At 47.4% G+C, this 26026-nt stretch overlaps 1 protein-coding gene across 8 annotated transcripts in view; it reads right to left on the bottom strand.

Annotated features, from left to right (window-relative positions):
- The window catches only part of LOC123948254 (BEN domain-containing protein 5), a 1602508-nt gene that overhangs the window by 199294 nt on the left and 1377188 nt on the right, over window positions 1-26026 (bottom strand). For 2 of the 8 annotated variants that reach the window (XM_046014927.1, XM_046014935.1), the window contains exons 2-3: window positions 21292-21425; window positions 18756-19140 (exon numbers count right to left, since the gene is read on the bottom strand). The exons of 3 other annotated variants lie outside the window; for them this stretch is intronic. In XM_046014927.1, coding sequence (XP_045870883.1) covers window positions 18756-19140; window positions 21292-21425 — 519 coding nt within the window. Of the gene's footprint in view, window positions 1-3295; window positions 3445-18755; window positions 19141-21291; window positions 21426-21690; window positions 21914-26026 lie in introns of all 8 variants that reach the window. 3 more of the 8 variants (XM_046014980.1, XM_046014963.1, XM_046014988.1) reach the window with 3 other exon arrangements.

Raw genomic sequence — 26026 nt, 5'->3', positions numbered from 1 at the left:
GGCTCCCTATTTACTATCACATCAACCCAATCTCCTTAGTCAGCTGTAGAAGCCCTCTAGAATTCTCTTTCTCTTCAACCTCCTAGCCTTTATTTCCCTACTATGGCCATCACGATGATGTTCTCAAACTCCTTCTCTTCCTTCTACTTTCAGTGTACGGTAACACAAAGACGGGCCCTGGAGGCTCCAGTCCCGGGTGTGAATCCTGACCCTGCTACCTACTAGCTGAGAATCTTGGGCTAGCCACTTTACCTCTCTGAGCATCACTTTCCTCAGGTGGAGAAGAGGCAGAACACCACTGAATTCATAGAGTTGTTCTGAGGATTATATGACATAACATGACTCAGATGTCAGAAGGACAGCACACATTCAGTAACTGTTATTCCCTTTGCCTTCTCTGCCCCCCACCTCCTTCCCACCCCCAGCAGTGTCTCGGCTCAGGCCTTTCCCCTGTCCAGAAATGAAGGCCTTCTCCTATGTCTTCTTAAGCCTGCTTATCTTTCAAGCTCTGGTCCCCGATCCAGGAAACACTCTTTAATTGCTGCAGGGCTAAGTTCTATCCCCTCTGAATTTCTAGCCTACTGTGAGCCTTCACCACCTGATTCAGCCCTTCATGGTACATCTCCATGGGGATGGGGTGAAGCTTTGCCCCTTCTGTCCCCTTCAAACTGATCAGGACTAGTCTGAACACAAAGCAGTAAGAAACTGATGGGCATATTTAATATGTTTTAATGGCACAGGCTTTCAGTTCTGATGAGTTGTTGTTCCTTAGAGAAGAAAATATTTTCTGACGTGCACTTGAGTACAAGGCCAGCTTTATAGCACAGAAAGAAATGGCTCTGGGTAAGACCAATCACAGGTATGTGCTGGGACAATACCTCCTCAGGTTAACAAAGCCCAGGGTCACCTGGAGTGAGGCCCAGCTTTCAGAGATGCAGCAGAATAGACTGGAAAAAACACTGGCCTAGGAACCAGGAGACCTGGCTTGCACTTCCTACCTGCCTGTCTCTAACCTATTCTAGAATTACAGAGGAATCCCTTCTCTGGATGTGTTTCCCCATCTATGCCATGTATAAATTAGACTAGTTAAACTTTAATGGTCTTTGCAGCTTTGTGATTCAATGAGTTTCTGAAATAAAACATCTTAGACAAAAAAAAAAAAAAAAGCAATGAACTTTATCAAAATCTAGGTAACTTTTATGGCAAACCCTATTCACATAAAATATAGTTCGCTATTTGACCAAAATGTTAGCCTTATGTGTCAAGGGAGGTTATTAAAAACACGGCACCTGCTAGGATGGGACTTGATCAAAAAATGGCTTTGTGAAATGTTTTATAGGACAAAACTAGTTTCCTACTAGGAAATGGATCCCATTCTAATGCTCTAGGCTTTGCAGAGATTAAGGCTTTTGTTCATGCAGGCAGAGAAAAGAAAGGGTCAGAAACGCTAGCAGAGCCAAGAACAATGAGGATACAGGGAACGCTGCTCAGGGAAGCTGCCATCCATTGCTAGTCTGTCTGCTTCCTCTCCTCTCTCTTCATAAATTTGCTCTGCTGAGCTACCAATTAGTTGCAAACAAAAGTCAGGTTAGCTTTACAGCAACATGTCGCCAATAGCTAATGAAAAAACAAAATTGGCAATTTCAAGATTTATTGTGCAACTCCTGTAAAAACATTAAATGAGGTTTGAGAGACCCATTTTCTGGGAATGGAAAAATGGTACCTCTGCAAAAGCGGCCCCCATAATGCTCAGAAACTATCCGTCAGTCTTCAAAGGAAGAGAGAAATAGATTTCTCTTGGAAGCTATCTTAAGAAAGGTCTCTAGTCACTCTACAGTGTGGTCACCACTAAAAAGATATCAACACACACAGAATAGTCCTTTCTTTCATCTCCAAGTGAGGAAGATTCACCCAACTTAGCTACACAGTTGGAGTCATTAAAGGCCTATGGAGAGCAATGATCCATCCTAGCTCGTGAGATGGAAACCCTGAGGCCCAGAAAAGGGAAGGACTCATCCAAGCAAGGTCGCACAAAAAGCACAGATATAGAGCTCTACTCGGCATTCAGGCTCTGGGCTGCCTAAATCCACCCTATCATGCCATCTGTCCCCTGCAAAGCAGACTTTTAAAGCCTGTGGGCTGGAGCAAGTCAAGAAAGAAGGGGCCAATGACCCAGTGCATCAGTTCTGCCTCCGGGGGTGGGGTGGGGGGTAGGGAGGCAGTGCTCAGTGGAAGATGAGGGCATGACAGCCTATCCAAGACAGCCCTCAAAACTAACACATTTCATTTCCTCAGCTGACAATATTTGGTTTTGGCCTCCATCTGGCCAGTTGCAGGGATGTATCTGGACGAACCCAAAGAAAACAACCTTTTCTTTCTCATCAGCCCACTGGGGAGCAATACTGGATAAACAGAGACCTTTTGAAGCACAAGGCAGCAAGAAAGACTGACATAGATGATTCTTTGGGGGAGAATGAGAGGTGATGTCTGTAATGTATGCCACGGTGGCAGAAATAGAATACTAAAAATGAATTTGACTAGTGCCTAGACAAAGGGCTCCAATATACTTCTTCCAAGATGAATCCATTTGGAGGTTAGAAGGATGTCAGAACAGTTCTCTCCCTGCCCAGCTGCTCTGTCATGTGACTTTAAGACCTTCCAAGGCTATTCCATTATTTTTCACCACTGTACCAATGTAACTACTAATAATGCTTAAGTTTTCTTTCAAGATTTTTCCAAGGGTCTTACAAGAAAATCTGAGGAGTTATATGTTGGCTGACCACTGCTGAACATACAGCTTGGAAACAGCTTTGGGACAAGGAGCACCCCTCATTTACCAGCTTATCCTCGGCATCTAGCATAGGACTTAGAACATGTAGATACTTTGTAAATGGTGAACGGAAACACATCGAGTTATCTGTCAATCAGAGATTAAATATCTAGTACACCTTATAAATTTTATGTATCTGGTTTTGTAGGTGGGTAGGACAAGTTTCATCAAACTACCATGCTTTTTAAAATCTTCCTCAGTACTAAGCTATTTTAAAATGTCAGTTTAGTTTTTACAGTTACTTTGGCCCAGTATTTAAGAAAAAGGGGAGGGAGGAGAGAAAAAGAACAAGTCCCAGTACAGCTCCACTAGTTAACAAAACACGAATTCTGGAAATAGTTACTCAGGCCCGGGCCAGGAGGCCAAGTGGCCAAGCTGTGGCGCAGGAAGCTCCCACCATACTCTCCATCGTTACTCTAGCTAACAAACACTTGCAGGGAACGGATAGTGAGCTTGAAACACTACCTTGCCATTGTCTAGGATATACTTGTCCATGACAGGTGCAGGAGCGGGGTAATAGGACGACGTATTTGCTTCCTCACTGAAAGTGCTCCGTAACTCCGGCTCGGGCTCGAGACATTCTGACTTTACTTTTTCCAAGTCAATGGCGGGACCTAGGCAGTTAAGAAAAGAGATCTGTCTAGAACTCCAAGGAAAATAAAAGGCAAATATTTTTAACTACGCATCTATCAGCACATAGTGGCACAAAATAAATAGGCTGGCTTATTTTGTCCATTGGACTACACTTAAACCCAGGCTTGAAAATAATATGAGGTATGAACGTCACAAAGGAAAAGGAAGAAAACTGGAAGACAAGAATGAACCAGACTCTAAGTACAAATGAGAAGTGGTCTTTGAAGGTGTCATTTTCTGAATGGAAATGCAGGGGATTCAACTGCCTGCTCAAAAGAGAGGTCCTGTTAAGACCAGGGTGGAGAAGGGTGGGCATCACTGTAATATGCAAATTGCATATTTGTGAAAAGCCCACCTCTGCAGCCTCCATGGGAGTGGGCCACGGCCAAAGAATGGAGGTTAGGGAAGCAGTGGGGAGAAATGCAAAGGCCTCCCCCTCCCTAAGACGTAGTATCTAGCTAGACAGAAGCATTTCAACTAAGAAATTAAAATACAATACAGATTAAGCTTCTGATTGCCTGATCTAGCAGCTACCCTGATTTTTATTTTAATGCAATCAACACAAATTACTCGCAGTTTAAACAGTGAAAGGAAGCTGGATAAATGGTGGTAGTTTCTAAGGGGAGTATTTTTTTCTTCTCCATTAGCGTTTAAAAATGATGGACTATTTTTTAAATCACCTATTGTGTCTTGATTACCAAAGGGCAGAGAAACAGGATGAAAATCAGTAAATAAGGCTGAATGACTTGATTAACTTTTACAGGAGAGCAACTCCAAAGGCCAATGGAGAGCTCAGCAAGCTGGAAATGCTCCCCCTGCAAACCTTTCAGTGGTTGTTCAGGTTCAGGGTTTTAGCAACTGCTCTCGTGGGTCCCCTGGGCCATGCCTATACCTTAAGTAACTGATGAATATCATGGTCCAATCTTCCCTTATCCTAACCAGGTGCATCAATTGGTACAGAGCTTTTTATACATCAAAGCCCTAATGAGCTAGATGCAATTCTATGTTCAATTGCTTTATCCTAGACTTTGGCTGGTGGTAGAGATGGTATTGGTGATTTTGTTCCTAAAATTCCTCATGACACGGCTTCCTAGAACAAGACTATCATTCCTGAGTTGCTGGCAGCTGCCATCTGCAAGACACAATCTTGACAGTCTCCAAGGTTTAAGTGTGAGCCCTGCACAAAACAGAAGGCAACGTGGCCGGGCAGCAGAACCGTGCTGATGGAAACACATGGCTCATCTTGGGACAGTCAGTTTCGGTGCTGTGCCTGGCTCTGCTGTGTTTTAATTGCGGGGCCACAGGGGAGTGAACTGTAGATGCAGAAGATGGCAGAGTGAAGGACAGACAACATCATGATTGTTTTGATGGCAGCTCCTAATACTGTGTCATCTATTCAAGAGCTGGGCTCTTCTCTTTGTCCCCAGCCCCTGGCACCTAGTAGGTATTCTCTCAATGTTTGTGAAATAATAAAAGAATGACAACAATGAATGAAGAATTCTCCAGTTTCAGAAGCAGATGCCAAAGTTTCTTCTCTCTCTGTGTGATATCTCAGGTTGAATTTCTGAGATAAAACTCAAGTGGAGCATTTGATCTTTTCTTAGATCAGGGAAGAGGTAATTATTTCAGTTTCCCCCAAAAGGGCATGGCCCAGTTGGCATCTGAGGTCTCTTCCTGCTCTGACATTCAGCAACAGGAAAAAGGGTGGGCTGAGCATGAGGTCCCCGCAGCCACTGGCTCACAGATCATCTTTGGCAAGATTGTGTCCTTTCTCTAAAGTCTCTTTTTCCTTCTATGAAAAGATGGTGGACAAGAGAAGGACTCCAGTTCAGCTCTGACTTCAGTCTGGTTCTCTCCCATCCATCTCCAACACAGCTGCCAAAGAGATCTCCTTGATCTAAGACCTAAGACCGTGTCCTTCCTTGCTTAGCACCTTCCTTCCTAATTACCCTCAAAATGATGTCATACATTGTAGCCTTCCTGGCCCAGAACAACCAGCCTCCTCTCTACTCCTGGTGCTCACTTCTTGCTTCTGCCCAGGACCCCCGATGCTGTGCGGTCCCAGCCGCCATGCCTTTGGATGTGCTACTGTCTCTGCCTTGCGTAAAGCCACATCTGCCTGCCATGGAGCTTAGGTGTGTCCTCTGTGAGGCCTTGCTCTGGTCACTACCGGGTGGGGACAGGGGGAGGGATGCCTCTCTTTTATAAATACTTCCAGCAAATTCTGTTTGCAATCATCTGCCAATATGTCTGTTGTCCACATTAGACTGTGAAGCTCTTTGGAGGCAAAATTTTACTTTCTTTGCAGTCTTGGCACCCAGAACAGCACCTGGCACACTGCAGGTTCTCAATAAATCCTTAATGACATGAAGGGACAGAGTGGTGGGGGAGGAGGGGACTTAGATAGGCTGGGGTAAAGGCCCCGAAACAAAGCCCTGCTGCTGAGTTGAGGTGCTTGGGAGTACAGGCTGGGGTGGGTGGGAGCTGTCTTTAGACTTCTGTCACCTTTCTGGCAGCCCAGGAAGTAGAAATTAGGGCTGTCAAATCGGAAAGAGCCAGCCAGAACAGATGACTCAGAGGGCTACAGAGGGACATATAAGGGACGTTAGGAGTGAGGGCTGAGAGTCACTTTTCGGGACCCATCCCCTGCTGCTCCTTCCCCCCCGCCAAGTCAGACCCCACTCCAAAGTGCCAGCCTGGCCCTCTCCCCACAAACACCATTCCTTAGCAGCTTCGCAGTCTGTGCTTGCGGCGATCCTGCTGTCTGACCACTCTACCCCACAGATGTCCACCCAGCCAAACCCCACCAGGCACTCAAGGCCTGACTCAAATGCCACCTCCTCCATGAGGCTACTCTATCCCTTCAAAAGTGGGCTGTTATTCTCTCTATGCCTTGGCTTAGAATTAGGAGTCAGAGACTGGAATTTAAATTCTGGATTTGCCACTTAACTGTTTAGGGTGAGCCGTAAGCTTCCTCAGGTGGAGGAACTCTGCCTCCCACCCCCACAATAATCAGAGGCACTCAGCTGTTTCTGTGTCTGTCTCCCCCACTAGACTGTGAGGCCTGAGGGCAGGCAGAGGCTGTGTCTTTTTTTTTTTCTTTTTAAAGATTTTTTATTTTTATTTATTTGACAGACAGAGATCAGGAGTAGGCAGAGAGGCAGGCAGAGAGAGGAGGAAGCAGGCTCCCCGCTGAGCAGAGAGCTCGATATGGGGCTTGATCCCAGGACCCCGAGACCATGACCTGAGCCGAAGGCAGAGGCTTAACCCACTGAGCCACCCAGGTGCCCCAGAGGCTGTGTCTTTTTATTTCAGAGACCAGGGCTCAGCACAGTGAGTGCCTGGTTCACATTCTACCTTCAACAGGTAACTTCCACATGAATAATTACTTAACCTTTCTGACCCTGTTGACTCACCTGAAAGAAGGAGCCACAACAGAGATCTGGCAAGACTGAAGATTCAGCGAGTTGACGATATATAAGAAACGAACACTCCAGAGCCTGGCCCAGAGTGGGCACTGAGGAAACACTACTCCCCCGCACCGCCCCTCCCTCACACACGTGTTATCCCTGGCCGCTCTGTTAATCCACCACTAAACCATGGCTGTGGTGCACACAGAGCAGGTCCTGGCACCCCCACAGCACATCCGTGCCCCCCTGGGCTCGTGCTGGTCTCCTCGGGGACCACAGTATTGGGATCTTCTGGCTTTCGAGGAAAACTGTTTCCTACCATTCTCCCTCAGCACCATTTAACACCCAGAGGCTGCTCTCTTCTTCGGCACTGGTTCCTCAGCTTCAGCAAGGAGGGTAGATCAGCCAAAGGCACACCTCGGGAGGGGCTTCTCAGGGGATCTGGGTATGAATCACAGCTTCATGACCTTAGACTAGGCACCTCACCTCTCTGTGCCTCGGCTTTTCCTACCTGCAAAGTGGGGATTGCCCGTAGCCACCACGCAAGCTGGTGATGCCTTCGGAAGAGCCCAGCACAGAGGCAGGCGCAAAACAGAGGCTCAGGAAGTGGCAGGTGAATGAAAGGATGATTGGATCCTTAAAATGGGGTGTTCAGTCTTACAGAATCCAAAAGAAAAGGACTAAAAAGCATGCGATTTCTTTGGGAAGGTGAGGGGAGAGCCTCTAGTGCTTTTAATTTAAGGAAGGAGGGGAGAAAAAGATTTCATTGCGAATTTTAGTCGGCTCTACTACTAACGATGTTGGCAATTTACATCTCATTACAACAAATGCCTCAGATTGCTGTTTTGCTTTTAAAAATTTCTGAGGCATTGTTCTCCTTCAAACACATGTGACCAAATTAGCCACAATAATAAGCACTTGCACGAAGAGACAGCATTGTAAGATCTGGTGCAGATATTTTAGGCAACAAAGGAACTTTTTTCATGTGGGAAGAGTAGGAATTAAAAAAAAAAAGGCTTTTGATCCACTTCGGGTTTATTTTGGGGAAAATACACCTTCCATGGAGAGAAACCTCTCAGCTGGGTAAAGGAAGCTTTTAAAACAGTATAAAAGGTAGTACTTGTCTTTTCATTCAGTCATTCAGGAGCCCATTCAGCACACAGTCCCTGCTGGCATCCCAAGATCTAGGCCCAGTGAGGCACTGGGGGCCCCGGAGAAAACACAGTTGTCCCAGTTCTGCAGAAGTGGAGGCTTTTATGTGAAACTCCATTACTTTGCATACAAATAGCTGTGATTTGATAGACAAGCACTGGCTTTAGTTAGAAAACCTGGTGTAAGAACAGGTTCTGTTACTTATTTTAGTCTGTAAGCCCCAGGAGCCCCTTCCATAAAATGGGAATCATGGCACGGAGTAAGGGGTTTGTAAGTGTTTGCTGGCACAACGAATAAATGAAATTATATCACTGTTTTTGTCTGGCTTACATTAGACTAATGATGTTCTTCCTGAAAACCTTTCTAAAAAAAGTTAATGCTTGTGTGACCTCCAGGAGGTTCAGAAGTCATCTATGTCCCCAAAATACATGTCTATGTTTGAATACGAGATGCCATTTCTGATTTCTGCTGAAACAGAAAGACTAATAATATTAGATTTTTCTTTAAAAGTACTAAATCATTTCATTTAGTACTTTTAGTATCACTTCTGTCAGTGAATAGGAAGTTTCTCTGCTACAGGTGTCATTCTAGTTTCTTCCTAAATGCAAAGTGAATCAAGTCAACATTCTTACATGCATTCAGACCGCTACTGTGGCACAGAGACACACTGGATTGGGTAGAAGAATGAGGATTCGACTCTGTGTATAAAGACCTGAGCCTGGGAATGGCTAGGTAACCACAAAGGAGGTACACAAGAGCCTTAGAAAGAGGCAGGGAAGATGGCCCAGAGGTAGGCATGTGGGCCCTCCTCTGTGGACCCCATCACTGTTTCTCAAAAGACATCAATCAGCCGCTTTCACCTGCTATTGTCCCTGTGCTTCTGTTTCTTAGCTGCATTATGACTCCAGTGAGGGTGGGGACAAAGCTGGTCTCATTCTCTCAGTGAGAATCTGCTGAGCATCTAGGAAGTACTAGCCCTGGGCTAGATTGGCCCTGAATGGTTGACAGCCTAGTGGTGACAGAAGGCAGGCAACAGATCAAGGGTCAGGATAAAGACTTGGGAACAAAAGCAAAGGAGGGGATGCTCCACCTGGAGGAGACTTAGGAAGGCTTCAGAGGACTAGCCACACACTTCTGTGCTGGGGTTTGGAGGACTGATGGGCAGGAGCTCACTGGGAGTGAAGGCCTCTCAAACAGTGAAGGCACTTGGCAAATAATCAAGGCTCCATGACCAGCCAGAAAGTGGGCAGCATGATGATCTCTAAAGGTCTGGGGACGGAGGGGTCACCACCAACTTGGTGATCCTGGGAGGCTCCAGGGAAGAGGTGAGCTCTGCTTGGGGCACTGATGTGTGATGAGGTCTGGGGAAGGTGGAAGGATGGTCAGGCAGGGGATGGGGTCACAGTAAGCAGCGGTTCTTTGGGTTCTTCTCCCCGCTTTCCCCATTTTCTCAGCACCTTCTGTGACCAAGGGCTGGAGCAGGCTTTGCTGGGCAGAGGCAGGAAAAGCCGGTATTGCCTGAGGTACCGGACTGGCCAAGTTCCTGCAGCTCAGCCGGATGCCCCCACAGTGGGGTCCCCTCCTTAGGAGTCAAACCCACAGGGCAGCAGAGCTGGAATGGACCTGTGAGCCCTCTCCGTGGGGCAGAAACCCAGCAAGGAGTAGCAGGAGTGGGCCCAGGGCCCCAATCATGGGGGTCAGGGTATTTTCCCCACTTTGAGGAACTGTAGCACCCATTTCAAATGACATATTTGCTTCTCTGTGAGGTGACTGATACCTACTGAATGTCTTCTTTGTTCTATTCCCTACACCAAAATCTCTCGCTCTTTCTTCAATCTTTGTAGTACTTTTCACCTTGATGTCAAGTAATTGTTTCACATCCCCTGGCTACAGAGGAAACTCCAAGGGCAGCCTTGGCCTTGTTCACTATCTCCCCAGCACCCAGTACAATGTCTCTGGCATACAAGAGTCATTAAACATGTGTTAAAGTAAAGAAGTTAATCCTCATGGAAGTCCTGCAAAACAGATCTTATCATCTCTGTAGAGGCTCAGAGAGGGAATGTGCCAAAAATCTCACAGGTGGTGAGGACTCAAATTCTGGGCTGTTCAATTCCAAAGCCTTGCTCCTTGCACTGCTCTCCACCTCCTCAGCCAAGGGCAGGTTTCAGATTTCAAAGGCTTCTCATGTCATGCTCACTCTGTGGGATTCTCAGCTCATCTCTGACCTTGGGGAGTGGGGGGTCCTTAAAGAACTGCACAGGGGGGCAGCTGAGAGGAGGAGGTGTCCCTGGGATTCATCTCACCTCTAGCAGCTCTGAGCCTATACTTTGCCAGCCGGTGGGCAGTCAAAACTAGGCTGGTTCTTCATCTGTGTGGTTCTTCCACTTCCTTCCCCCACCCAACCATCTGGGCCCAGAGAGCATCCAAACGGCAGGAATGTGCAGAACAGCATGAGTCCGCCCCACCAGACATGTACTTCCTCCTAGCTAGCTCTCCATCATGCAGTCCAGCCAGAAACTACTCTAGAGAGCCAGCTTCTCTCCTAACTCTAAATCTTTGTTCAGGCTATCTTGCTGCCTGAGATCCTGTTCACTTTCTCTTCATTTGGATAAACCTAACTAGTTCCTCATGTGGGGGCCTTCTCCAGCCACCTTCAGTACCCCTGCCCAGTCACCTAAGGAGCCTTCCTCTGTATCCTCTCCCAACACCCTGGGAGCCCAGGAGTAGAGCAAAGCTCACACTGTTTTGCACCTGTCGGCTAATGACATCGGGACTCTTTAAGGCAGCACGAGGGTCTTAGCTGTCTGATTTCCCTGGGCCAGTGTAGGGCCTGGAACAAAGGAAGAGTCTGGCAAATGCTCCTGCACAAAACCATTTCCCTACAGTCAGAGCCACCCAGTAATGGAATGGACTGGAAGGCAGTGAGTGAGCTTTCTGTCTCTAGAGGGATGTTACAGGAGGTAGGATGATCACTCGGCAAGGAGGCTACCGAAGGCTTCTTGTCTGGTGTAGATGCTGCACCAAGTAAGCGCTGGGGCTCCCTATAGGAATAGCATGCTAGGACTCTAAGAATTACATCTAAGAATTACATCCAACCAAACTCAGCTGCCTGGAACAGGAACAGAGGGTGTGGCCAGACTCTGGGCCCCGCTAAACCAAGCAACCAGACTCATTCCATCCATTCATCTTAACCCTCTGTTGCTTCATGAGGATGAATCTATTCAGATTCCACATGGCCTAGGCATGTCCTGTGCCCTCTCTGGTCCTCAGTTTTCCCATCTATAAGATGGGGGTGAAGGTTGGATTGGTTTCTTATTGAAAGAGGTAATTTCTATAAAAACTCTCAGAATTTTCTGGTTGGCATCTTGAGATCATACAGCTTGGTAAGGCTAAGAAGAAATGGTAAGCTCTTAAATTAGGCATGTTAACATCCCATCCAATAGTCCCAGAATCCACTGTAGCACATAAAGGAGGTTTAATCATGAAGGCAGGGGAGACATAGCCACTGCAGAAACCCGGGGCAGGACGCCCGTGGGATCAGCCTACCTGGTGTATGGAAAAGTGAGACAGGCCTCAACTTGAAACCTACTTCTACCATCCCATGAATGGGCAACCTCAGGAAAGATACTACATCTGAGCCTGCTCTCTGGGCCTCAGCGGATGATCTTATCTATCACGGAGGCTGTTTTATATATGACAAGCCCCTAATGTCGGGCCTAAATCAGGTATTCAGAGAGGCCAGCCTTTGCCCGTAAGGAGCCCTCTCCTACCTCCATTTCCTCTGACTGGCAAATCCAGCAGAGAACAAACCTTTCCACCCCCGGCCACGCCAAAGCCAATGACCATCAGGCAAAGTACCATTGTACAGGGAAAGTACATTCCTGTTCTGGCAGTGGAGGAAAGCCCAGCAACTCCTACATGTTCTAAGCTACCCAAGCAGGTAATACATGGACAGCTTGGAGTTGTCCCTCAGCCCCATCCCCATGGCTCTGGAGAAACGAACTCCAGAGAGAAAGAGGAAGGAGGCTCCTGGATGGCCCTGCCACTCTGAAATCTGTTCTTAAAATCATCGAGGAGGAACTGTGGGTAATCTTTCAGTTAATGGTGCAAAGAGCCCTTCAAAGTAGAAGATCACCCATATCTTTAGGAGATCAATTCCACTTCTCACCACTAGATCTTCTCCTGCCACTCGAGTTGAGGAGGCATGGGACACAGTGGTTCTGGCCCCGCCCCACCACTCACGGACGCAGCTGTCAGCTCGTGGACCTCCAAGGCCTGCCTCACTTCTGCAATGGGAATACACAAACCCGACCTGACAGGATGGCTCTCCCCTACCCTCTGTGGCCTCCCTCAGTGCCCAGCTTCTGTGAGCGCTCCTGCTGATGGGTGAGAATGGACCGAGGCTGTAGGAGACGGAAAAGCATCCTGAGGTGAAGGGGCCCCAGGAGAGCCCCAGCAAAGAGGAAACTGAGCCACAAACAGTGACGGCTGAAGGACTAAGGGGGTCAAAAGGAGTGGTTGAGGACTGGGGATGGGAAAAGAGAATTCTGTCCAGGAACAGTGGGTGGAGGGAGAATTCTATAAACTACAGACCAGTGAACTTGAGCTCGAGGCCAGGCAAAGTTGTAAAATGGCCCATTTAAGAATGATTTCTGAAGACTTACCAGGGGAAGCAGAAATCTCCAGGAGGCATTAGGGGTTGACCAAAGATTAAGATATGCCAAGACAACCATACCCGTGCTCTGCGGCAGACTCTATATGCCAAGGATTACACAAACATTATCCCATGTACATCCTCCAATGATCCTACCTCATATGCTGGACCCACTGCATACTTACTACGTGCCAGCCCCTGGACAGAGATCTTCTCATGCATCTGCTCGTTTACTCCTCATAAGAACTATGATGGTTGGTACTGTCATTGACTCTGCTTTACAGAGGAGGTCACTAAGGCCCAGAAATTTAAGTCACTTGCTCAAGGTAACAAATTAGACCACGGAAAAGCCAGGGTTCAAAACCCCAGTACTTCTGACCTCGGGCCCATGCAGGCCCTTAATCACTGAGTAGGCATTAAAGATAGCCATTTTACCGAGGAGAAAACAGAGGCTGCGAAGGGCTCAGTCATTCACTTGAAGTTGCGCAGGTACTGACCCAGAGAGCTGAGATTCAAACTCGAGTGGTATCTGTTGCCAAAGCCCAGGCCGCCTTGGCATAGGGGAAAGTCAGCAGGAGGCACTTGGCTGACATTAGCTGCCTTTTCAAAGGCACCATCGGAGACCTGTGCTTAAAGAATTCAGCTCCAACCGCAAAGGATTTTAAAGATCAAAGCTGGTATTTTAACGGACCTTGGGCAGAACACAAGGCATGAGCCCAAAGGGGACCAGAGGTGATAGAAACCCAGCTCTAAAGAGCCAAGACAGATTTACAGGCAATGGCTTTCCCCTTCAAATTTTCAACCAGCCTGTGATCTGGCCAACAGGGAATATGAACTCTTCTTTTTGCTTCTCCTCGCTCAAATGGGAATAATCCTCCTTACCTGGCCTCACAATAGGGCTGTCACAATAGTCCGATGACATAAAAATGTCAAGGTGCTTTCAAACCCGTAGTGTCATGCATGTGTGAATTACCGTTATTACGCTCATTATTATGTTATTACACCCTCTTTTCAGGATTCATCATTTCTGCCTCCATTCCCTGACAAAGCACACCCCAGATCTAAAACAAATATATTCCTCCCTCCTGCAATGACAGCCCTTGTTTTGTTCTCCCTGGTGTCTGCTGTGTGCACGTCTGTGCTCCCCACTGGACTGTGTGTGTATCTTGAAGACCGGAATTATGTCTTCCTCTCCATATTCCTCACAGAGCCCTTGCCACCTTTAGCTGGACTAAAATCACTTGACTCACACCAAAATGAATATAACTATCTAAGAGGCACTTGCGCTAACACTGAGGACGACGTCTAAGCTTTTGTCTTTGACCTCTACGGACAAGGAATGTAGCCGAGGAGAAAGTGAGAGGGACCGTGGAGTCTCTCTCACACACCACAGTTCCCCCTTGCAACTGGCTTTCCAGTGTGCCTCCCCTCAAGCCCCTGGAGCTCTGAGTCTGCTGAGCCCCAGTTCAATAAACATGGCTCCAGCGCTCTAACTCGTAAATGTTTAAAAATGGGACCGTCTTGTTTGTTCCTATATGCCTAGAACCTAATGCAGTCCTGGCACAAAGGATGTCCTCAGTAAATAATCGGTGAAAGAATGAAAATAACGAACATAAGCACAGGTTAAGTATTAGTTGGACTATCTGCATGCTTTCTGGGTCCTCAGCATTTACTTCCTTGGGAAAGGGTGGGCAAAAGAGGGCACAAAAGGAAAAAGATGGGCATTTATTAAACATAATATGCTTTATGCTCACAGGGCTTTATTCTTGACATTTACTTCCTCACTTAAGTTTGATGCTGTTACAGAGGGCCTGAGAGCAGAGACCCTCAGGGGGAGAGTGGGGCTCCTTCCCCTCAGCAAGTGACTAAGACCCTCTTTGTTTCCCATGCTCCGATCACAGAAAGGAAAGTTCTGTTTCACAGAGATGCCTTTTGTGGGGAGTGGGGGCAGGAGTCACCTCTACAACTGTGACAATGACGTCCAAGGGTTAAAGAAGGTTGTGCAGGTGAGGGCCCAGAGAGAGGCACACAGGACCAGGTGTCAGGAGACCCCACCGGGAATGGGCCCGTGACTCTGTCTGGGCTTGTCTCCGCATTAGCAGCACCAGTCCACTTCCTGGGTAAGCTCCTTCACCTCTCCAGGACTCCATGCTCTAGAGAATCTTTCCCATTAAACCCAGCTTATATGTATTTGTGGAATGAATGAAAGCTGAATTAATAAGGGCACAAATGAAGGAGTGAGCCATCTAGGGAAGTCTCGGAAACATCTTCTCATCCTGTCTTGCTGCTTTCCTCTTGCCTTTCAGCCCCCGACCTCCACCAGCTGCACCGTTACAACTTCTGGCTGCTAGATGGTCTACTCACCACTCTGAGGTCCCTATCGGGCTCAAGAGGTCAGGCTCCTGCTCTCTGCCCCTTCTCATCCACCACCTGCAGGACCACAAGGCCTGGGGGAGTCAGCAATGATGCTTCCAGGCAGAGAGGGAGCCTTCCTTTTAAAACTGAGCATTGGTGACCTACTGACATGTCTTGCCTCTGAATCTGCCTGTTATGGTGTAGATGATCCAGCACCACAACTGGACAAAGGCCATTGAGCTGCACCCCCGGGCAAGGTGGATAGGAGAAAATATGCAAGGAAGGGCCTCTAAGAACAATGCCTGAGTTAGACCCAGGGGGCCAAGGATGGTACAGCTCAGGACGTGCTCTCAGAGGACACATGAAGCCAAGAAACAAAGAAGGTCTTAGTCACTTGCTGGCTCTTTGCCATGTTAGCAGTGTCCTGATGATGTGCACAGATGACGAGCTATTACAGCAAGGGGTGTCTTCCCAGACTCACTAAGAGCCACCTTTAGAGGCTAAGCTAGCCACCCATCCCCTTCCAGGACTCATCACACTGCATTTCAACTACATGCTTACATATTTACCTCCATCACTACCCACACCCCAACTTCAACTTCTAGTGTCTTAGTCTCCTTTGTGTCTCTCCAGGCCCCTAAGCTCAGAAAGCATCTGGTCAATGTTGGCTGACTAAGTTATAGTATGTGTATGTATATATATCACCCTTCTATAACAGAAGACCCTGACAGACATGGCAATTAGTTAACCTACCCAAGGTTTTACAGTCAATTATGGTTAGGAGGACAGAATTAAAAACCAAACTGGGCCCCTCCCACTAAATGGCATGAAAAAAAAAAGCTGACAGTTAAGTGGGCACCAACCAGAATGCCAGGTACCATGCTATGAGGGGTATTAATATTTCCACTTGACAGATGAGAACACCAAGGGTTAGAATGGTGCTCTCTGCCTCGATCACGCCTCACTCTTCCCATGTACTCACTCAGGTCTGAGTAACAAACATTCACCCTTCAGGTTCCAGCTTAGATGTCATTTCCTTCAGGAAGCCTTTCTTCTCCAGTCCCCCCAAATTCGGTGGATGCCCCTCTTCTGCAGTCCCACAGCCCCATGTGCTTTTGTCCTTCTGGTAACATTTATGCCTTGTGCGGTCACTAGTTGTGTCAGTGGCTTTCTCCTTCATCAAACTCTGACCTCTTCAAGGGCAGAGGGCAAGGGCTATATCTTAAACATATCAACCTCTCACCACTAGGCAAAATGCCTAGCACATAGCAGAAGACCAGTGAATAACTGTGGAAGAACAGAGGGAAGGAGGAAAGGAAACAAGGAAGAAAGGGAGGAAAGAAAGTTCCCAAAGCCAGAGTTGGGAAGTAGGGAAGTTGAATCCAGGCTTGGCTGGTTCCGAAGACTAGACTATGTCTGTGAAAACATACAAATTCCCCTCAGGGTAGAAACCCTTCTGTTATTTTCTTGTGGATTTGTCTTAGAACTTGGCACATTATCATTCTCCAGTCAACAACTGCTAATCGACGGACTTTAAGCTCTCACAGGTCAGGGACGGCGAGTGTAGTGTTCTAGGATGCCCACGGTCCCCTGCATGTAGTCGTGGGTGCTCCACACACACTGGCGGCCTGAGCTGACTTCCATTCAGCCCGTCCACTATAAAGACAATGGTGACAGTAGGGAAGAGCCCACCACTGGGCCTCATGATGGCAATCAAGGCCTGTGGGGTAGGAGAGCCTGGAAAGTTCAAGACACTGAAACTACGGCTGAGGTCAAGACAATCTGTTTTTGCGACTAAAGAGGCACGTAATGATACAAAATGCAGTGTCTTATTGCCCCAGAGGTCCAGGAGTGGTTTCTGGAGTTTAAGCCCAGTTCATGATCATACAAAGCAGGCAGTTTCCCCAGGAGTTGAAACAATGGTGTGGAGAATTTTTGTTGTTATTGTGCTTTTTCCCCACAAGAATTTTACAAAAGGTATATAGCATACAAGGTGCAGTGAAAATAAAAATTACTCATTTGAAGACCAGGAAACACTTCTTCTTTCTGAAAATTTCAACTTTCTCCCCACCCCCCATCCCAACCCCAAGACCAACATAACTGTGAAATTTTGCAGTTAGGGCTTCTTTTTAAGATTTTTATTTTGAGGTAGAATTTTAATAACTCTTTAGGTTGCCTACCACATGTGACCTTTACTGCCACTTCACACCGCTACAGGCTATGACCTGGGAGAAGGGCCAAGACCAAGGCCAAATCAGAAAGTGGGAAACTACCGGCCTAGATTATAAGGGGACTTGGTCTGATGTGAGTTCTGTCTCTGCCTCCCCAGTGGCTCTGGGTAAGTCCAACCTCAGTTTCCTTCTCTGTGCCAAAGGCATGGAAAACCTCTCAGCTGACTACCAGAGCCATTCTGAAGATCTATTGAAACACTGTCTCTGGGACGCACTCTAAGATATAAAAGACAGCTATGAATAAAAGTGAGGTAGGGTAAGAGCACATCTACCTAAACATCAAAGCAGAATGAATGAGGCTTTATATAGAAATCTATTATCTGATAACAGAAACCTTCCTTCTTGAGTGCAAAATTATATTTGATTCAAACTTTGGGAATAGAACTTGTGTGTTTCTAGACTAGATGGCTCCCATTTTTAAGCAAAAAAACCACTGGCACAGGCTTAGTAATGACTGTCCTCTGGGGATGTGGTGGCTGTGAACCCTGTTACACTGGTTTCTGCAACAGTGACTGGCCTCTATCTTTTACAATTCTGGATTCTTGTGTTCTGAGAGTGTTTCTTTCTTGTTCTCTCTGCGAGGCAGTCATTTCCCCCTGCTGTCCAGGCTGCTGCCTTTCAAATTTCCTCATTCCTGCTTCTAAACCACATTATATGAGAAAACCCAAAAACCTGGTTTGTTAATATCGCTTGCAGCGTTAAGAGCCTCTTAAGTTCTTCCACAAGGAAACCAAAGGAGTTTTCTACATCTTTATGTTAATCCTCCTAAGGTCATGTGCCTCTTGCTCAAAGCTCTTTAGTGCTTTTCATTCCTTCCCAAACAAGTCCAACGTTCCAGCTGGCCTGGTTTTCAAGGTCTTCGACCCCTGTCCTCAAAGTACATGTGCAGTATCTCTTCTCAGCAGGCTGGGGGCACTCTCCCACCCTCAGGAGCTGCTGCCCTCTGCCTCCTCTCCGGCCCTGAGATACCCTCAACCTCCAAGGCCTGCTTCAAGGACCACCTCCTTCCTGACGTCTCCCTCAGTTACAAACAACCTCTCCAAACTCTGAACTCTCTCATTTTATCCTCATGCCCCTTGTGGCATTTATCGCTTTCTGACTTAACTACACTCTTTTAGGACCATGTGTAGTTAGTTCTCTTCACGTTCCTGAAACTGCCCTGGAGAGGTTTCCTGCAACCCCTGGGACCGCCTCTTGCTGAACGAGTGCAGGAATGAGTGGTGGCCCCGGTTCTCTGTGCCACACTTCTCCATGTTCCCTACCTGGTTCCAGGTAGCTGAGGCTGCTGCCCTCAGAAGCTCCTGTCAGACTCCCTGCCGGAGGGGGGGCGGCTCTACCTTGGGGGACTGCTGAGCCAAGTGTCTGTCTTTCCCTAGCCTTGTGGGCACTTGGCTCTCGTGTCCCCCATGCCCTCCCTGGAGAAGAGCCGCACCAAGCCTCCCCCCGCCCCCCGCCGTGTGGAGCGGTAGGTGGCCTGCCGGGGCACTCACCACTGCCAAGCCTCAGGAGCAGCACGTCCTGGAGCCTCCGGTTGAGGTCCCGGAGCTCCTTCATTTCCGACACGAGCGCCCCATACTCCTTGAGCTTCTTGGCCTGCTGGACCAGCTGCCTCCGAGTCCGCTCCAGCTCCTGCTGGAGGTGGCGCATCTCCTCCTGCTGCTGCTGGTAGTTGCGCAGCAGCTCCTCGTACAGAGCCCGGGGCACGACGGCATCCTCCAGACTGTCCATGTCCTCCGTGCCCGGCGAGGCCTCCACGAAGACCTCCTCCGGACACGTGCTGTGGCCCAGGCTCAGGCCGTTCTGCTTCTCCAGCCGGGCCACCACGGCCTCAATGCTCTTATGCGCCGCTTCGCTCGGCTTCCGCCCCTCGGGTCTCTGTGTAGGACAACGAGAATCAGTTCAGGCAAGGGCAGCTGGGACTTTCTTGGACTGCGGCTCAATATTTCCCCAGACAATCCTAGAATCACAGAACCACAGAACATCAGTGCCTGGAGAAACCTGTGCAAACACTCAGTCAAAGCCTTTCATTTTATAAATGGGGAAATGGAGATTCAAGGTGGGGAAGGGTCTTGCCCAAGGTCACACAGTCGGCTGGTGACAGAGCCTGGACTCTGGTTTCCCAGGCCAGTGCTCTATCCCTTCTATGGCTCTGCCTCCTGGGAGCAGAGTCCACCATGCCCACCCTTGCCAACTCCAGCCCCCACCCGACCCCCAGGGCCTAGGCCGTGACTTGCTCACAGGGGTGTTCGATGTTTATCAGTGGAGAATCTGTGAGAAATTGGGCCAGGCCAAACCATCCCAGGGGAGTCCACATTCAAATCTCTTCAACAACAGAAACATGAAAGGCAAAACACCCCAAGACAAAACAAAACACCCACCTGCCCCGCCCCCAACACACAAAAACCAAAGGTCATTCCACCAGTAACATTTTCCTCAAGAATGCTTTCATTGGGAAGGACGCTAAGAACTCTAATCTGTTCTAATCAAGGGCAGGAGCTGTGTCTTATTTTCTCTGTTTCTCCATTGCCTACTCAGAACTGGCACTTGGCAGGGGCTTGATAAATGTTTACTTAACTGAAAAGTTCAAAGAATGCTGGAACTGCAAGTTCCTTCAGTTTAACGCCCTCATTTTCCAGGTGAGGACACTGAGGCTGAGAGAGGGGAAGGACCACGCTTGGGTTCACGTGGTGAGCTTGCAGACAGAGCAGATCCAGAACCTAGAGCCCTGCTTCCAGTACGAGGCCCCTTCCCCCACAGCTGCCAGCCTCTCCTCAGACTCTCGCCAAGATGAAGCTCAGCAAGACAGTGGATATACAGAGCATAGTTCATTGAGAAGAAAATTATCCAGGACTATCTAGGGGCTGGGGTTTCAGCTGCCTGAGGGAATTTCAGCTCAAGTAGACAAAGCTTCCATTGTGGGGGAGTGGGAGTTACAGGACCAACTGAATTCCTCACTCAGGGCAGGAGGGCCAGGCGCTCTCCCGATTGGGGCACTTCTGGGAGGGTGCAGACAACTAAGGACAGCGGATTCCAGACAAACTAACTGTGTCAGGTCAAGCCTGCCTTAACCTCTCGATAAATTTCTGGTGTTTAATGAAAACAAAACAAAACAAAAACAACATGATGCTGAGATTGAGTTACATGACAAAAATCCTATCCTATAATTTTATTCATTGGGATAAGTTGCTGCTAGTTTAGATGAACTTATCCGCTAAAATTGTACTGATCACTTGAGATAACTGTCTGCATCACTACACTGTGAGACCAGCAAGGGCAGTGACCACGTCTGCCTCGTCTCCTTGACCAGGGACAGGGCCAGGCCCACAGCACAGGTGCAATGAATGCATCACCTGAACCCAGATGCATCTTTGGGACTGTGCCCTGGGGCTGTCCTTGGCCTTGTGTCCAATATCAGACCACGGTCAATGAAGAAGGCAGCCTTCTTTCTCCTCCCTTCCTCTGGAGTACCCATTCTATAGAAAAAACATCTGGCTTGTTGAACCAGATATCCAGTGGGTTTATAAGTGAAAGCTAGAGGAGACCAACTGGGAAGCACATCAAAGGAAATACAACTTCATGTAAAAGTTTTCTTTCAACCCTGGGTCCACAAACTCCTTTGTGTAATCCTGGCACATTCTGCTTCCTATTGAGTCTACCCTTAGCTGTTTGGGGCAATCTGATAGTGACTGGCTCTGAACTACTGCCCGAGAATGACTGTTTAATATTCCTGGAGCTCAGAGCTGTAGGCCACAGAGGAAAGGGCACTGCTCCAAACACTCAGCAGTGATGATAGTGCCTCGATGGGGCAGTTGAGCAGTGCCTGGTGGCACAGCATGACTCAGGGCTCCTGGAAAGCTGGCCAGCACGGCAAATGCACACTGGTTGTCCCAAGACTCGCCCAACCTGAAAAAAATCCCCAGAAAACATTTCTATGGGGCGAAGAGGCCAGAGGGGAACTCTTCAGCTATCAAGACTCTGACAATGTCCCCATGAACTTCCAAAAAACAAAGGGAAAGATTTTGTTACCTTGATGTGTCTAAGCTGTAAATCTTCGTCCCCATAATCTTTAACCTCCCCATCTTCTTCTATGTGGTTGAGAGAAAGTTTGGGGATTTTTATTTTCTTCTGCATCACACTGTTTTCAAGGTCAGATTTGTCTTCTAAAATGCATATCAAGAGAACAAGGTTCATTATGAGTCAAAACACTCAAAATACCCATAACCTCAAATGCAAGCAAATGATTGAGGCCAGACCAGTTAAAAAGGAAAAGCAAACAAACCCAAGACCTGTCCCACCTGCATGAAGGCTCCTAAAAGCAGCAGTGCAGGTCAAGCTGTAGGGTCAGAGGCATACGCTGTAAGCACCACTGTACAAAGCACTGAAATCGTGTCCAGTAATTTTGCTTAGGGGTTGCGTCAAGCATACCTTAAATGGTAGCCTTTCATGGAATCTTGGAACTGGAATGGCCGTTAGATTGCTATTTGGTCTAAACTAGCCTGTGGATCCCTCAACAACCAAGATCCTTCCAAGTCAAGTGAATTCTCAGGAAAATGTGGTGTTTTTCTGCCATCTCAGGTGCCAGTAAGCATGAAAGGGATGACGGCTCTTCCGGAGGCAGGGCCTCCCCACAGTCCCGACACAGGACAGGCTGAGGTTAAGACAGACAGAAGAAGAGTTAACAGGTAACATTTATTGCCTTTTTACTGGTATCAGATCACAGAATGACAGAGTCTGAGGGGCTCTGCTGACCAACTGGCCCAACTCTCTCATTTCACAGATGAAGGAACTCAAACCCAGAGGAAAGAAGGGGCTTGCCCAAGGCAGGAGTCTGAGGAAGAGCCAGGAGTCTGGCATCTCACCCAGTGCTTACGTGTGATAACTGTATACACCAATTTGAACTACAAACTGGAAGGTGCTACACAAATACAAAGGGATAGGACTTCTCACTTTCTCATTCTTTGAGCTCAACTTCAGACAATCTAAAAGAGAATTTTTTTTCCTCCTTCACAGATGTCAAAGTTTATCTCCCAGATCTGTCTTTCGCTGTAGATGTCAAAAGGAAAAATTCAGAGAGTTCTAAAGGTAGAAACTTGAACCTGGAGCTGGCCCCTTGTGGTAAATAGGTTAGGGTCTTGTGTTCTGGGCTTGAACTGAGATTCTGGGAATTACTGTGTCTTTGATTCCTCAAAGGTTCCCACTGCTCTATCCCAAATGCACTTTCTAGCATGTTGCCCAATGCTGGATGTGGCACGTGGCCAGGTAGCTGGTTAAACACAGTCTCTGAGGGTCTTTATGTGTGAGTGTGTGTGTGTGCATGCATATGTGTGTGTGTTAAACACTCTCTTACACTTCCCCCAAGCCAGGCTTCTCTCTTCACAACTTGTTAGTAAAGCTGAGAAGGCAGCTTATAAGCACACAACTATTCTAGAATCTAGTCAAATGCCACATCTTCCCAAACAGTCATAGGAAGGGAGCCTGTTGGTGCTGGAGAGAGCTCAGTGGGAACCTCAGCTCCTGCATGGCAGGCCAAGGAGGAAGGCGTGAGGACTCTCACGGAGCTCAGGTGTGTGCTCTGTAACGAAGTTGCGGGGACGGCAGCAATAATTCACCTAACTCACCGCACAGTGCCAAGTACACACAAGGCTCTCAACGAACACAACATTAAGACTGACACTAGCAACATGCTCAGAATCATTTTTTTCCCCTTAAATATATGGTGAATAAAGATACAATTGAAAAAAAAAATAAAGGAATGACTTAAGAATGGTGTAGAGTGCAAGGGACCTGCCCAGGAAAAATGACTAGTCTTTGTTAACAACCCTCTCCTGATCAGAGGTGAAAACGGCCTTTCCCACTAACTGGAGGAACAATCCTCAGGTTCTGTTTTTCACAAGAAAGGCCTGCTTTTGTTCTTTTTATGCCTATAAAACATAGCCAATGAGGTAGGCCTGAACAACAGCAGGGACTGTGGTCTTTCCACAGAGCAGCAACTTCCTCTTCCTATAAATCATTGTAGACTCTAAGTCAAAAAGCTGCTGAATTATAAAAGCTAAAGAAAGTGCTTCAAATGAAGTTATCCCCAAACGGGGCAGCTGGGTGTTTTCACGTGTGAAAAAACAGATATGGAGGATGAGAAGGTGGTGTTAGGACTTCTGAATGTGTTGGGGCAAAGCTCCCGAGCTAGTTGTCAGTTTGTCAAATTCAAGGGCAAAGGTTTGAGATGTAGATGCCAAACTAGAAATGACAAGCTAGGCTCTGCCTCCCTGAGCTGAAACTGTGGAGCTACTGCGGAGCTCAGGATCAAGGTGGCTGGAGAGAGGTGATCATTCAGATGCACAAAATGAGGTAATATTTGCACTGAGATCAATCCTCAGATCATCTCCTTCAACGCTTTCAAAATACAGGTGAGGAGACTGAGGCTCCAGATGGTGAAGTCCACTCATTCACCCACTCAACGATGCAGGGGGCTGCAGGAAGAGCAGCACAGGCTGGGTGCTCATTCTGGAGAGCTCACTAATTGTGCAAGGTCACAGAAGCTAGTGTCAAAACATGAACAGTATGAGAACCCAGATCCGATAACCAGCATCTAGAGCATTTCCTCTTACGCCTCAGCATAACATTTATTGATAATTTATACTTATAGGTTCTAGCCTGGGCCCCAGAACATGGAGCCTGGCACCCAACTGTGGGGGCACAAGACAAAAACCAAGGAAAAAGATAAGCCAAGATCTCACATGGTGAGTCTGCATAAGAGGGACGTAACTGCTATAGGATCTCAGGGCCAAGGGAGATCACTTTGGTCAGTGCAACCATGGCAGGCTTCTGAGAGGAGGTGGCATCTGAGCTAGACACCTTACTGAGTGATCTTGGGTAAGTTACTTTACTTCTCTGATCCTACTTCCTCATCTGTGCCTCAATCACTCTGCCAGAATGCTGGGAAGATAACCATTTCTGTATGAAGTTCTATTAAGTCCTTGATGGGACTGAATGGTGTGTGGGCAGTCAGTGCTCATCAAAGGACAGCCATATAAGGATGGTAAGGATCCGGACCACTCGAAAGGGACAAAGACTAGAAACTTAAAAAGGAAGGTTGGGAAACTATTTGGACTGGAATGGTTATAAAACATGGTTCAGTTATAGGCAGAAAAAAGAGGCGAGGGAGGAAGTGAAGGAGACTGGGGCTTAGAGAATAAATGGCCTTGAATGCCAAGGTAAGAGGAACTGGGGTCTGCAAACAGGTGTGGAACAAACTACGAGTCAGACAACCTGGATTCCAAGTCCAGTCCTGCCACTTGGTGGGGCAAGAAGTCAGGCAAGCTCGCGATATCAATGAGTGGCATCTTTCTTTTTCTGTAGAAATGGAGATAGAATGTGTGCCTCAAGTGGGGATCAAATCAGCTGAGTAGGTGTGCCTTGAAAGCAACAGAGCCCTGTGTATATGGTGGATGGCAAAGCTCAGGAGCCTGCTGCTGGCTCAGAGTCTGTTGTCAGTTTGCTTTTTTCAGGTGGAGACCTGTCCTGCTGCCTGCCTGCAGTGCTCCACTCCCTATCTGACAGCAGGAGGCCCCGCCCCCACCAGCTAGCTCCATGCTCTCCCATGTAACTGAAATGTCCCCAATCTTTCCTGTCAGCTTGACAAACTCCACTCAACCTCCACTTCTCTCCTCCTTCTTCCTCCAAGGCCCCCTTACACATCGTACATACCTCTCTGTAGCCTCTTTTCTCACCACGTTGCAATCATCAGGTTTGAGGTCTACCTTCCCCACTGGAGTGTGAGTAACCTCAGGACAGGGCCCATATCCTAGGCCTGGCCATACAATAGGGACTCATCAAACAAAAATGTTTAATGTAAGAATAATAAAAATGAGGCTACACCAATAGCATGAGAAAAGATGCTCACAATCACCAGTCATTAGGGAAACGCAAATCAAAAACATAATGAGATACCACTTTGCAAGAAGATGGCCATAGTAAAAAAAAAGAAAGGAACAGAGAAGAAATGCAACAAACGTTGGGAGGGTGTGGAGAAACTGGAACCCTCATTCATTCCTGGTGGGCATGTAAAATGGGGCAGCCATTGACAATTCCTCAAAATGTTAAATATCAAATTATCATATGACCCAGCATTCTACTTCCAGACATAAGAGAGATGAAAACATATCTACAAAAACTTGTGCATGAATGTTCACAGCAACACTCTTCATGATAGGTAAAAGTGGAAACAACTCAATTGCTTATCAGTTGATGAATGGATAAAAAAATGTGGTCTAGCCATGCAATGGAATATTATGCAGCCGTAAAAATAAATGAAGTACAGCAGATGCTACAACATGATGAATCCTAAAAACATTATGCTAAGTGAAAAAAGCCAGACACAAAGTCCACATGTTGTCTGATTCCATGTGTGTGGCATGCCAGAAGAGGCAAATCCATAGAGCAGGAAGCAGATTAATGTGTGTCGGGAGCCCTGGGGGGAGAGGCAATGACAAATGGCCACTCAGTGGGTCACAGAGATTTTCTGTGTGTGTATGTGTGTGTGATGAAAATGTTCTGGAATTGGACAGTGAAGACGGTTACAGAACACAGTGAATATACTAAGAACCACTGATTTGTACATATTTTTAAATGGTTAAAATAGTGAATTTTATGTTACTATGCTTCAACTAAAAAACAGGCTACCACTTGAAGAATGTCTACTACCTATCAGGTTCCACCATAAGGCTCTTTGCTTATATTACTACACTTCACAACAACCCTGCAA

This window comes from Meles meles, chromosome 1 (genome assembly GCF_922984935.1).
Source record: "Meles meles chromosome 1, mMelMel3.1 paternal haplotype, whole genome shotgun sequence".
NCBI lineage: Eukaryota > Metazoa > Chordata > Mammalia > Carnivora > Mustelidae > Meles > Meles meles.
This window is presented reverse-complemented; position numbering and strand designations above follow the sequence as displayed.